The sequence below is a fragment of the Callithrix jacchus genome, chromosome 4 (genome assembly GCF_049354715.1).
Source record: "Callithrix jacchus isolate 240 chromosome 4, calJac240_pri, whole genome shotgun sequence".
Classification (NCBI taxonomy): domain Eukaryota; kingdom Metazoa; phylum Chordata; class Mammalia; order Primates; family Cebidae; genus Callithrix; species Callithrix jacchus.
In genome coordinates this window covers 133861643-133875733 of record NC_133505.1, presented here as the reverse complement: position 1 = coordinate 133875733, position 14091 = coordinate 133861643, and the positions used below count along the sequence as shown (strand labels likewise).

The 14091-nt window shown below is 35.3% G+C and overlaps 1 protein-coding gene across 15 annotated transcripts in view; it reads left to right on the top strand.

Annotated features, from left to right (window-relative positions):
- Nucleotides 1–13796, top strand: part of ECHDC1 (ethylmalonyl-CoA decarboxylase 1) — a 54396-nt gene extending 40600 nt beyond the window's left edge. For all 15 annotated transcript variants that reach the window (XM_008995000.5, XM_008995001.5, XM_008994998.5 and 12 more), the window contains one exon: nt 11983–13796. In XM_008995000.5, coding sequence (XP_008993248.1) covers nt 11983–12391 — 409 coding nt within the window. In that variant the 3' untranslated portion in view covers nt 12392–13796. The remainder of the gene's footprint in view (nt 1–11982) is intronic.
- Nucleotides 13797–14091: the final 295 nt, after the last annotated feature.

Genomic DNA, 14091 nt, shown 5'->3' with positions numbered 1-14091 from the left:
TAGAGACTAATAGAGAGGATTGCATACTGAATGAACTACATTACTAGTCCCAGTTTCCAGGAAGTGATCAATTCAGTACAAGTTCCTCTAGCTGACTTTTTCCCCTCAATTTTAACAATACCTCATCAGTTGTTTTCTATGACAGATTGTTTTAATTATTTCCTAAGAATGTCTGTTTGTTCTAAAAAAAACAACAAAAGCTTTCATAGCATTCGCTAAAAAGAATTTCCTTCTTTATATATGTTGGCCCTTTCAGCTTGTTTAACTTTCTTACCTTTGAGAATTGCCTGGAATTCACTCAAATGACATTTTCATCCATGCCAATGAAAGTACTTCAGCGGATGGAGATACACTTAATATGACTAGATAAAAGAAATGAACTCATGTAGCATTCTAACATCGTCTCCTTCCCCCAAAACCCTGTGAACACCAGCTGATAATAGATGTAATGAATGCGTAAGTCAGAAACACTCAGTTCTGTTTTGCATAGTTAGACCCTCAGTTGGAGTCATACTTTTCATGTAAAATATTCCAAGAGAAAATGGCTTTAAAAAAAACATTTTTTTTTTAAGATAAAGTTTCGCTCTTGTCGCCCAGGCTGGAGTACAGTGGCGCAATTGGCTCACTGAAACCTCCACCTCCCAGGTTCAAGCAATTCTCCTACCTCAGCCTCCCAAAGTACCTGGGATTACAGGTACCCACCACCATGCCCAGCTAATTTTTTTGTATTTTTAGTTGAGATGGAGTTTCACCTTGTTGTCCAGTGTGGTCTTAAACTCCTGACCTTAGATGATCCACCTGCCTTGGCCTCCCAAAGTGTTGGGATTACAGGTGTGAGCCACTGCACCCAGCCTTTAAAAAACATTTTTAAAAGCAAAAGACTAACATGAATTAAAAATTGGTATTTCTCAATAGTCAGAATTTAGTCAAGCATTAGGCTTCTGTTTTAGTGACAAAATCAATGTGAAGAAATGAAAAGCTAGAAATGTGGTAAAATAATATAGCCTCTCCTTTTTAATCCACTGTGATAAAGATATTTAGAATGAAATACAAATTAAGAACATGTTTATACGTGTAGTAGTAGTTTCCATTGCTGCAGAACAATTTACCACAAATTTTGTGGCTTAAAGCATCATATTATTATCTCACAGATGTATAGGTCTGAAGTCCAGCTGGGCTCAGCTGATTTTTCTAAACCTTGTTTCATGAGACCAAAATCTAAGTGTCAGTTGGAGTGGGCTCTGAAGACACTAGGAGAGGATTCAGTCCCAGGTTCATCCAGACTCCAATTAATTGTTCCATGCACTTGAAGGACTGAAGTCCCTGTTTCCTTGCTGCCAGCTGGGGGGGTGAATCTTTGCTCCTAGAGGCTTTCTGAATTCCTTCTCATGTTTTCCATGTGGCTCCTCCAGCAGTCATGAGTCAAGGTTCTTTCATACTTTGAATCTGTATTATTTATCCTCATGCTGCATTTCTCTGACTACAACTGGAAAAAATTCTCTGCTTTTAAGTGTTCTCATGATTAGATTGTGCCCACTCAGATAATCCAGGATAATTTTCCTATTTTAAGCATGTAACTTTAGTTACATCTGCAAAGTCTGTTTTGCCATGGATGGTAACACATGCACAGTTCCCAGGAATTAGGTCATCTCTTCAGAGCCAATCTACCAATCACATATGGGCTTGGCATAGGAAATATAATTGTCAGAGTTGTTGATAACTTTTATATTTCTATTTGATTGCCAGTGAAAAGTGATAACTTTGTTATTCTAAGTTAACTTTGTAAACTGTATTTTTATTTTTAAAAATTTGTTTAGATACTTTTTAGGAAACAGTAATGGTTCCCATATACAGTCATGCATTGCTTAATGATAGGAACACATTATGAGAAATGTGTCATGAGGCAATTTTGTTGTGCAGATATCATAGTATGTAGTTAAACAAACCTAATGATACCATCTGGGGCACAGCTTACTACATACCTCGACTATATGGTATAACTTTTTGCTCCTAGGCTACAAACCTGTAAAGCCTGTTACTATATTGAATACCGTAGGCAGTTATAACACAGTGGTAAGTATTTGTGTTTCTAAACAGAAAAGGTACAGTAAAAATACTGTATAAAAGATTTGAAAATGAATGTTTATATAGGGCACTTACAGTGAATGGAGGTTGCTGGACTGAAAGTCGCTCTGGGTGAGTGAGTGAGTGAGTGAGTGAGTAGTGAGTGAATGTGAGGGCCTAGGACATTACGTACACTGCTATAGACTTTATAGGCTACGCTCAATTTGTAAAAAGTATTTTCCTTTCTTCAATAATAAATTAACCTTAGGTGTACTCCTTTTACTTTTGTATATAGAAAATTAAATATAAACAGCCTTAGGCAGGTCCTTCAGAAGAAATTCCAGAAGACAGCATCATCAGCATTTACTGTAACTTTTGTACTATATAAGTTTTTTTATTTAAAAACCCTTTTTGATTCTTTTGTAATAGCACTTAATGTATTACACAAACACATTGTACAGCTGTACAAAAGTATTTTCTTTTTTAATATCCTTATCTATAAGCTTTTTCTATTTTTATTTTATTCACCTTTTTAAAGTGTGTTTTCTTTTTAATTAAAAACTAAAACAAATGCTCACATTAGCCTAGGCCTACATACAGTCAGGATTATCCATATCATTGCCCACCCCCCCAATCTTATCCCACTGGAAGATCTTCAGGGGCAGTAACATGCATGGAGCTGTCGTCTCGTATGATGATAATGCTGTCTTCTGGAATTCCTCCTGAAGGACCTGCCTGAGGCTGTTTTACATTTAATTTTATATATACAAACGTAAAAGAAGTACACTCTAAAATAATAATAAAAAGCATAGGCTGGGTGTGGTGGCTTATGCCTGTAACCCCAACACTTTGGAAGGTCAAGGTGGGAGGATTGCTTGAGCTCAGGAATTCAAGATGAGCCTGGGCAACATAGTGAGATACAAAAAAATACAAAAATTAGCCAGGCATGGTGGCATATGCCTGTAGTCCCAGCTACTAGGGTTTGAGGAGGCAGGAGGATCGCTTGAGGCCAGGAGGTCAAGGCTGTATTGAGCCATATGGCACCACTGCCTCCAGGCTGGGTGATAGTGAGACACTTTCTTAAAAAAAAAAAAAAAAAGTATAGTAAATATCTGAACCATTAACATGGTCATTTATTATTATCAAGTATTATGTAATGTACATCATTGTATGTGCTATACTTTTGTACCGCTAGCAGTGCAATTTGTATATATCAGCATCACCACAAAAATGTTAGTAGTACATTGTTCTATGACGTTATAATGGCTATGATATCACCAGCCTATAGGAATTTTTCAGCTCCATTATACTCTTATGGGACCATTGTCATATAGTCCATTGTTGATTGAAATGTTATTATTCAGTGCATGACTATATTCCTAATTTATAAAGGGTTCTCTGATACAGACACTGTTTTAAACATAATTATTCCTGTATTATGGATGATTAGCTTGGTTTAAAGCTCAATATTCCAGAATGTGCTTCAGGAAGTACTTAAAACACTTATTCCTTGATTCTGTTTTCTAATTCCAGTTATTCTAAAAACATGGGAAAAGAGAGAAAAATCTCTCAAAACTTGATAAACTCACACTGCTTGGCTTTTAGCATCAACTTTTGACAAAAAAAGAAAAAAGCATGTACACATTTTAATTATGTCTAATATTTAATATTTTACTATTGAATTTTACTATTGATATCCAATTGGAAACTGGAATTGTATTTTTTAATTTTGAAGTAATTACAAACTTGCAGAAAAGGCATGAGTGATACAAATAATTTCCCTGTGCCATTCACTCACATCTAACAATTTTTAACATTTTGCTATTGTGTTTTATTTTTGTGTATCATATATTTTTTTCACCCAGACTAAGGGTAAATAAAGTATTGTACTGTGTCCAAAAGTTACTTACATGAGTTTACTGTTGTTTTTGCTGTTTTTCCTTCTTTGATGTCAAAATGGTCTTGTGTCAGTGGTCTTTTGTCTGAGGTGTTATCCGAGCTCCTTGTCTCAGAATCAAGAAAATTAAGGAGCATGGACACAATGGGGAGGTTGGATTGAGAGTTTAATAAGCGAAAGAAGAAAGTTCTTCGCAGTGGAGAGGGGGCCTGAGTGGATTGCTGTTTTTAGTTGAATCCAAAAGCTTTTGTAAGAAACGCCCCTCATCTCTGTAGCTATTTGTGTAACTCTCCTTATGTGTGCAGCTGTGGGTATGTCTTGGGTAAGCACAAAGTACAGCTTCTCTTGTTTGTGTAACTGCAGGTCTGTTTCAGACAGGCCCACCCCTGTTGCAAGTGTCCATGGAGCCCACCATGTCTATGCCTGAAAAGAGGAGGAAACTTTTTCCTGGGAGCCCATTAATCACACAAAGAAAAAGGCTTCTCTGTTGGGCCTTGCTTTCTTAATCAGTGTAGTTGCAGTTTGGTTTTTCTCCAGGCCACTCTATTTGTGGCTGTAGCTGTGATTTTTCAGGCTGTTTCTTCAAGGAGACTAGTCTTAGCTTTCTGCCTGATTTTTCCTTTTCTTCTCCCTCAGTGTGATTTCATTTGAAAATACCTTGCTTCACAGTTTACAATAGCAAAGACCTGGAACCAGCCCAAATGCCCATCAATGATAGACTGGACAGGGAAAATGTGGCACATATACACCATGGAATATTATGCAGCCATCAAAAACGATTAGTTCATGTCCTTTGTAGGGACATGGATGAACCTGGAAACCATCATTCTCAGCAAACTGACACAAGAACAGAAAATAAAACACCACATGTTCTCACTCATAGGTGGGTGATGAATAATGAGAGCACATGGACACAGGGAGGGGAGCATCACACACTGGGATCTGTCGGGTAAAGAGGGGAGGGACAGCAAGGGGTGGAGAGTTGGGGAGAGAGCATGGGGAGAAATGCCAGATATAGCTGAAGGGGAGGAAGGCAGCAAATCGCACTGCCATGTGTGTACTTATGCAACAATCTTGCATGTTCTTCACATGTACCCCAAAACCTAAAATGCAATAAAAAAAAAAATTAAAAAAAAATACCTTGCTTCATTTAGTTTTTCCATCCAGTTTTAGTTTTTTTCTTTCTTTCCAGCCTTATTTTATGTCTGGAATATGTTAGAATGTTGTAGTAAATAACTTTTGTATATACTTTTTAGTATTACTAATAGCATATCTTAAGGATAAATGCTAGAAACAGGATTGCTGAATCAAAAGTAAATATTAATGAGTTAATGAATATTTATTAATTATTGCCAAGTTTTCTTCCATAGGAGATACATAAGTCTTGCATTCCCTCTAGTCTGTTTCACTTAGCCTTGTCAACAGAACGTACTAAGCTTTTGAATTTTCCAACTTCATGGGTAAGGAACAGTATTTCAGCATAGTTTTAATGTGCATTTATTTTTTATATTTTTATTTTTTTTGAAGCAAGGTCTCACTCTACCACCCAGGCTGCGTAATGGTGTGATCACTGCTCACCGTAACCTCCGCCTCTAGGGCTCAAATCATCTTCCCAGTAACTGAGTAACTGGGACTATGGGCGTGCACCACTACACTTGGCAAATTTTTGTATTTTTTGTAGAGATAGGGTTTCTTCGTGTTGCCCAGGCTGCTCTCAAACTTGTGAGCTCAAGTGATCCACCTGCCTTGGCCTCCTAAAGTGCCAGGATTGCAGGCATGAGCCACTGCACAGCCCATTTCTGTTAAAGTGAACTTGATCATAGTTTCACGTCTTAAGGACCATTTATAATTTTTTGGTGAATTATCTATTCATATTTTGCTTATTTCTCAATAGGATATTTGTTTTTTTCCTCAAAAGTTCTTCAAGCACTAGGGATAATATCATTATCTGTGATATGTTTTGCATATATTTGCTCTGCTTGTCTTTTGACTTTACTTGTTTTTTGTTTTCTTTTTTGCCATGCCAGCCTTTTTAAAAAAATGTAGTCATATATATCAATCTTTTTAAAAATTGCCTGTGGATTTCAAGTGGAAGTTTAAAAGCCTTTCCATATACCAAGGTTATAGAGAAGTTCATGCGTGTTTCTTCTGGTACTTGAATGATTTTGTGTTTTACATTCATATATCTAATTATTTCTGAGCTTATTTTCATGCATAATATGGATGATGGATCTTATTTTATTTTTCCAAATGGCTGTTTGTCCTGGCACTGTTTTAGAAAGCCTTCTGTGTTCCAGTGATTTGAGGTAACACCTGATCACTACTAGATTTCTACTTCTAGTTAGGTCTGTTGATAGATTTTCTGTTGGTTCGTTGTTTCCAATTTTTCTCTAAAATGATTAATGTTGTGATAATTACCTTACACAAAAGGCTTTATCCACATTTCAGATTATTTCCTGAAAATAAATCAAGTAAGTAGCACAAATACTTAATCAAAGGATATGCAGTGCTCAAGGCTTTTGATAATTGCCACATTGTCTTCTAGGAAAGAGTCTACCAGTTTATATTACCACCAGCAGAAAATAAGTGTCTGTTTGAGGGCATCTTTCTTATAATGAGTATAGTCTTTTAAGATACCTTTTATAATTTTGATAAACAATTATATTTAAATTTTATTTGCATTTTTAGAGATTTTTGGTGATGCATAAATATTCATATATTGGTTGATTTATGTGTGTATGAATTATCTGCATTTTCTTTTCCCATTTCTCCTTTGGGGTATTGAGCTGTTTATGCACCAAATGAAAAGCACATTTTTATTCCTTTATCTCCCTAGTGAAATAAAATTCTCAACTATCCAATTTAAAGCCTGCCTATCTAATTTGTTTTCAATCTCTAACGCTGTTTTCATAAATATAAATAACCCTCAGCCAAGGTATTAGCATTTCCAGCTGCTACCCATTAGTTCAAAGTATATTACAAAGAAAGAGAGCTGTAAACATGCTTATCCCAAGGGAACTTAACAAGGTAGCCCTTTGCACTTTGGGAGGCCAAGGCGGGTAGATCACCTGAGGTCAGGAATTTGAGACCAGCCTGGCCAACATGGTGAAACCTGGTCTCTACTAAAAATACAAGTTAGCTGGGCATGGTGGCACACCTGTAATCCCAGCTACTTGGAAGGCTGAGACAGGAAAATTGCTTGAACCCAGGAGGTGGAGGTTGCAGTGAACTGAGATCGTGCCACTGCAGACTCCGTCTCAAACAAACAAACAAAAATACTGGCTTTATATAAATAAAGCACAATATTACACACAGTTGCACATACACAAATAAATGCATGCACACACACAATCCCATCCCCCTCTCGAAAATAACAAATCCCATTTTTTATTTGGAAGTACCTTTACTCTGAACAGGAGATGTCCTGAGGAGATGACCTCAGGAAGCAGTCACGTTGCCCATGTTGCTTTGTTTTGTAGTTGCCGCCTTACTTGGAAGTTCTTCCTTTAGAGCTGTGGCATCAAGAAAATCTACCTCTGATCATGCTAGGATTGCTGAATATTAACATCAGACTTGAATATAACAAAACATTTTTATGTCTGCTTCCCCCACAGCCCCACCCCCCCACATTTTCATACATTCAACTATATACCTTCTTACTGAAGCAGTCTCTTTGCATAAAATGAATCGAAACTTATGAAGCCTATCATCTGAGACTTGGAAATCAGAAAAGTGAGATTAGAGAGAGCATTTTTTGGGTTCTTTTTTTCACACTTCTGTGATGTTATGGGTGGTAGAAAGCAAAAGGGAGAAGGTGCCAGGAAAGTATAGGTGCGAACAAGTAAACAAGGAAGTTTATGTTAGAGGCATAATTTTAAAGTATTGTTTGTGGTCAGAGATGCTGTTGCTAATTGTACAATTTTCTGTATTTCCCCAGGTGAACAAATTTGCTTTTTTGTCTCTGGCCCTTTACGCAGTGTAAAACAACTAGCAGTTTCTAGCCCTACACTAAAGCTTATTTATATTTAAATTTGTGATTCCAAACTTTAAATGTATAACATCATGTTAATTTTGTAACATCAATGCTTTTCTTAAAAATTTGAATATATTTATATTGTTACTTGTATTGCACGGTTCTCTTTAAGGAATCTTAGAGGGATAAGTGTCTTATCTCTTTTTTAAAAGATCAGCTTGGAATCTTCTGCTTCCACCATATCTTAGTAAAATATAGCATTGTTTCTAACTTTATTTGGCAATATAAAAGTTGTGTCTTGTGGTCTCCATTTATATAACCAGCATCGAGGAAAAAGAGTATTTGCTGGGCATACAGTGTGAGTATAGCTCTTACTTTGAATACTTTAGAGATTATGTGATTTTAGTCCAGGAGACAACTTTATACTACTTCACTAGCAGAAACACTACTATTATTTTTACTGACCTATCAATACCACCAACTTAATAGTAATAAAAGCTAGTATACATAGAGTTCATTATGAATCAGACTGTAAAATATATATAACTTTTATATTTCCAAATAAAAGTAGGTAATACTGTATTCTCTCGTAGATGTGTTTGAGGCAGTTTCACATAGATTTTTTTAAAACATACAGACACACTCTATAAAAGGATTGTGGAGTATATATGTAATTGTGGAATATATATGTTCAAAGAACCTATCATATATTAACTCCTGTAATACTCATAATTCTATGGCATAAGAACTATTTTTATATCTACATATAAATAAACAAGCTGAGACCCAGAGATGTTAATTAAATTCCTAAGGTCTAGAGATGAATCTTTCTCTCCTATGTACCATGTTTCTTTTGCCTTTGCTTATTTTACAATGTGTGGTATGTAGCCAGTCTAGTGGCCCTGCCAGGATTTCAAGCCCAGCAGTCTGGCTCCTGAGTCTATGCACTTCACATCAAAGCTGTACACTCTTCCATTTCATTTATTTATATTTCCATCCTTCATCGCAGAATTTACTGGACGTACCTTGCTTTAATAATCAACATTTCAAAAAGGCTGTTTTTTGCAACTTTTCCACTAAAAAGTTCCTATTTTAATAAAGTTTGGTAATTTCTTTTTAGAATGTTCTTGAATACATTTGTTCAAAGACCTGACACTCATAGTTAACTTATCAAAAAGTAGTAACTAACTGAACAGATCTTCCTGGTATCACAACACTTGACTTTGTATCACTCTCAAAAGTAAAACTTTCCCCAGTTATGAGTAGTTTTTCCTGGAACATTCAGACAGTAACAAGAAGTATATCCACATTTAATTAAACTCATCTCCTTTGCCCCAGGATGTCAGAAAATTTTAAACATTGCCAATAATGATTATTCTATTTAACAGTCAGAAGACACTTATCATTCTTTTACTTGTCAAAATTAGTGAGTTTAATATGGTTTTATAAATTGAGTCTGTCATAAGTCTTCAAAATTGTAAGAGCTAAGTCTTCCATTACTCTACATAGATTATCCCTTGCAACAAATTATATTACCAGGTAACTGCATCTAAACTCTAGAAGGAATTAGTGTATAATCCTGTAGTGTCTATCAGGAAACTGTTTTTGAATATATCTTGGTGGTAATATACTAATGTCTTCTTAAATTAGGTTTTTTAGCATTTTACATTTTATAAACTTTTTTAGGTTAAAAGAGTCTTGTGAAAGGTTGCACGATCTGAATGCTCTGTTTAGAGGACACTACTGTGTTCCTTTGTCACCATTGAATTTTTTGGTCATATTTAATACATATTTAATGTATATCAGTACACAAGCACACACAAGGCATATGATTTGCAAAGAATGGATGTTAGATTTTGATCACAAAAGGTATTTTTACAAAGATTACCTCAATATTTGTTAGAGTTGCAAAATATGATTCCAAAAGACACCTTTACCTCATAAAATAAGGCAAATGGAAAACTTCACCAGAGATATTTTCTTTAGAAGTGAATAATTCCAAATATGAATGTGCTTACATAGGTAATAACTTTTGTTGTCATAAGCTTATTTACATTATTCCAACATCTAGGACTATAACCAGTTTTTATGTTCAGCTAATTCTGAATGAATTTATTCCTGGCATAGTCCCTTTACTCCATTATAGGCAGAGCTCTGAACAAATTCCAGGATTTAATTCAGAACAGTTACATATTTAATGTATTATGTGAAAAGCTTTATAGGATTGGGTACAATATTGACAACACTCCTATTTCTAAGAATATTAGACGTTTCTGTAATATCTATTTGTTTTGACATTGTTTTCTGTTTAACAAGGTAGTACTCCTTACAATGTTGTGATAAATTCATATTTTTTGTAAAACTTGTTCTTCCTCCCAACTTTAAAATTATTTCTTGAAAACTATTATTTTTCATACCTATTTGCCTCTAGAAGCAATTGTTCATAATTGAGGCATATTTTCCTTTGTAGAAATTCACAACTGTGAAGACAAAGTTTCCCAGTGAGTTAATAAATGGGCATTCGTCACAATCTCTAGGGTCAAAGACTGAGTTTGTTGTTCTTAGTGCTAATAGAACCAAATCACCTGCAATTGAATATTTAACATGTTGGAAAGCCAAACCAACTAAAGGTCTTCTTTTTTATAATGAGTAATTTGAAAGTGAAAACTTCTTGAAGCATGCAGTCAAAATAAAACTCATGGGCAGCATTTCCTAAATCATGTAGCTTTACTCAGTGTCATGTTGAGTTGACAAATGTGAAGCCTTTTGCTATGCCCACCAATTTCTTGTGTTAACTCCCCTTGTTATACTTTCCTTATTAATAATCCTATTCATAAAAATCCCATTATTGGGGAAAACAAACCTATTAGGGAGTCACTGCTGTCAGTCTAATCTAAGCCACTATCAATAATTTTCTTACTGGTATCCCTGCTTCTACCTTGTCTTAACTATTATGTGTACTGTGAAGACATTGAAGCCAGCCTGCCTGGGTTTAAATCCTAGCTCTGCAATAGCCCAGTTCCTTAAACAACTGGTATAAGAGCTATGAAATGCTAAATAAAGTCTTCATGCAACCCTTGTAAAATGTCAGATGCTAATCCCTTGGTTGACTTCCCCTAAATAACTTCACATGTAAAAATAAATAAAATCCAAACTACTACTCATTTTATCCCCCATGTTCCAGTTACACTGTACTCGTCCCCAGAGATACTAAGTAGTTCTACTTCAAGATTTTGCACTTGCAATTCCTTCTTCCTGGAACACCTTTTCAGATTTTTGCATTGCTCACTTCCTCAGGTAGCTGCTCAAATATTGAGAGTCCTTCCTCATCCAAGATAGCACATTCCCAGCAAACATATCCTCAATTCATTAGTCTCTTGCCTCATCTTTTTTTGTCTTTTGCCATACAGCACTCATTGCCACAGACTTTATATGGTTTAGTGCCTTTCTCTCCAAACTGGAAACAAGGATTTTATTTATTGTGCTCCTAAGCACAAGGATTTTATTTTGGTCATTCCTGTAGTCTCAGCACCTAGACCACCATCTGGCACTGGCAGTTCTTAGTAAATACTTGCTGAATAGATGCTATATTTAAAAAGTTTTATTTCCCCCTAAGGACTATGGAGAATGTTAACTTCCTATGCTTTTTGTTTGTTTGTTTGTTTTTCATAGTATGAACCTAATTTCCTACTCCCATACTTTCACTTAATCCAGATCATCTCATTAGGTCACCACTCACTTAAAAAGTTAAACTTTGGGCATTTCAAAACAAAAAAGAGTAGGTTCTTGTTTGCAAAGCATAAACAAGCATAACAAAAAATGTTGTTGTTTTCAAGCGTAAGTGTTAAATGCTATCAGTAAATTAAATTCTAGATGAAACAGCCATATTTTTCAAACATTCCATTTTTAATATATATACCTATTAAGATCTATGGAGATTTCACATTAGATCATGAATGGGTAGTACTTTATGATTAGAGAATATATATACACACACAGAGAGGAGAGAGAGAGAGTTACAATTAAGTTTCTTTTTTCTCTTTTACAGGTTAATGACTCCAGAGAGTAAGATCAGATTCGTCCACAAAGAGATGGGCATAATACCAAGCTGGGGTGGCACCACTCGGCTAGTTGAAATAATCGGAAGTAGACAAGCTCTCAAAGTGTTGAGTGGGGCCCTTAAATTAGATTCAAAAAACGCTCTAAACATAGGAATGGTTGAAGAGGTCTTGCAGTCTTCAGATGAAGCTAAATCTCTAGAAGAGGCACAAGAATGGCTAAGGCAGTTTATCCAAGGGCCACCAGAAGTAATTAGAGCTTTGAAAAAATCTGTTTCTTCAGGCAGAGAGCTGTATTTGGAGGAAGCATTACAGAATGAAAGAGATCTTTTAGGAACAGTTTGGGGTGGACCTGCAAATTTAGAGGCTATTGCTAAGAAAGGAAAATTTAATAAATAACTTGTTTTTTGTGTGGATGTACTCCAAGTAAAGCTCCAGTGATTAATATGTAATGATAAATATGAATATCAGAATTACTTTGAAGGCTGCTATTAATATGCAGACATCTTTTGAATATCTGAATTCGTTCGCCTTATTTCTTACCAGTTACTCACTTGGGTATTTACTGTGTAATCTGGAACATTTAGTTAAAATATACACTTTTGGCTTAAAACTCATTGCTGTCAATTTCAATAATAATTCTTAGCCTATAACCAAAGAGCAGTGTTTAAAAGAAAAAGCTATACAAAACCTATTCCTGGTGTTACCTTTCATAAAATTTTTGTTCTGTCTTACCTGGAAATAATTTACCAAAATAATTGAATGAGTGTTGCTGTCAAAGAACGAAAGTGGGAAAGAATCAGTGAACAAGAAAATGAGAAAGGATATGATCAATTATTTTCTTCTGCTCCAAACAGCTGGAATAAAATTAAAAAGATGTACCTCACTACACACTACAAATTTGGAACTTTATTTGATCTTTTCAATAATTTGTTTTTCATTTTAAATTGTCTCCTAGGCTAGGTGTGGAGGCTCACGCCTGTAGTCCCAGCACTTTGGGAGACCAGGGTGGGGGGATCATGAGGTCAAGAGTTCAAGACCAGCTTGACCAACATGGTGAAACCCCATCTCGGCTAAAAATACAAAAATTAGCCAGGCGTGGTTGTATGCACCTGTAATCACAGCTACTCAGGAGGCTGAGGCAGGAGCATCAACTTGAATTTTGGAAGTGGAGGTTGCAGTGAGCTGAGATCATGCCACTGTACTCCAGCCTGGGTGACAGAACGAGATTCCGTCTCAAAAAGAAAATATATATGTATCTACTAAACAGTGGTAGCCATGACAGAGAGAGTCAACTGATTCTACAAATTGGACATTCGTTTGTGTGCCCTGGAATTTCCAACTAGTAATAAACAACTACTGTTGATAAAATTTTAAAATTGAAACCACTTGGATTCATGAAGCATCCTGCAACATAAATTTGCATTTTACATCAGATTTCTATTTTTTTCCTGAAAAGCAACCTTTCTTCTTGTATAACTATCTTTCAAAAGTAAATGTAATAAAAATATACAACATAAAATTTTTATGATCATCTCAGTAATACTTTTTAAAAAATGTATAAGTCAAAGAATTAAGTTCTAGTTATAATGCATCATAAGAGGTAAAAAGTATTTGCTACTGTAACATTCATTTCACACTGCATTTGCTTTATCATCATGATCCTACTGTTGAGTTCGGAAAATACGGTAAGACAGACTCACGTTACTTATTTTCAGAGGTAAATTCTAGATTACTGTGTCAACCCAATACTTGGCCATAGATGTTATAACCACCAAATAAAAGTGGATTTTGTGGTCTACAACATTTTGTGTAAAGTGAATTCATGTCTTCTAACTCTGTAAGTCTGCCATTTAATCCAGACTGTTAGACCACTAATGAATATGGTAAGGAAAACAAAAAATATTAATGGTGTCATCTATTTGAGGAATTTAAGTCTCACAGGCTTTAGGTTTATTTCCATACATATTTATTATATGCACACTGCTTATAGATTCTGTTTAAATAATCTCTAAGGAAAAAAATCAAACTTTTCTGAGCAGGTGATTAAGCTGAAAACAACCAATTCAGACTAACACTTTGTAAGTGACCTTTGGTCA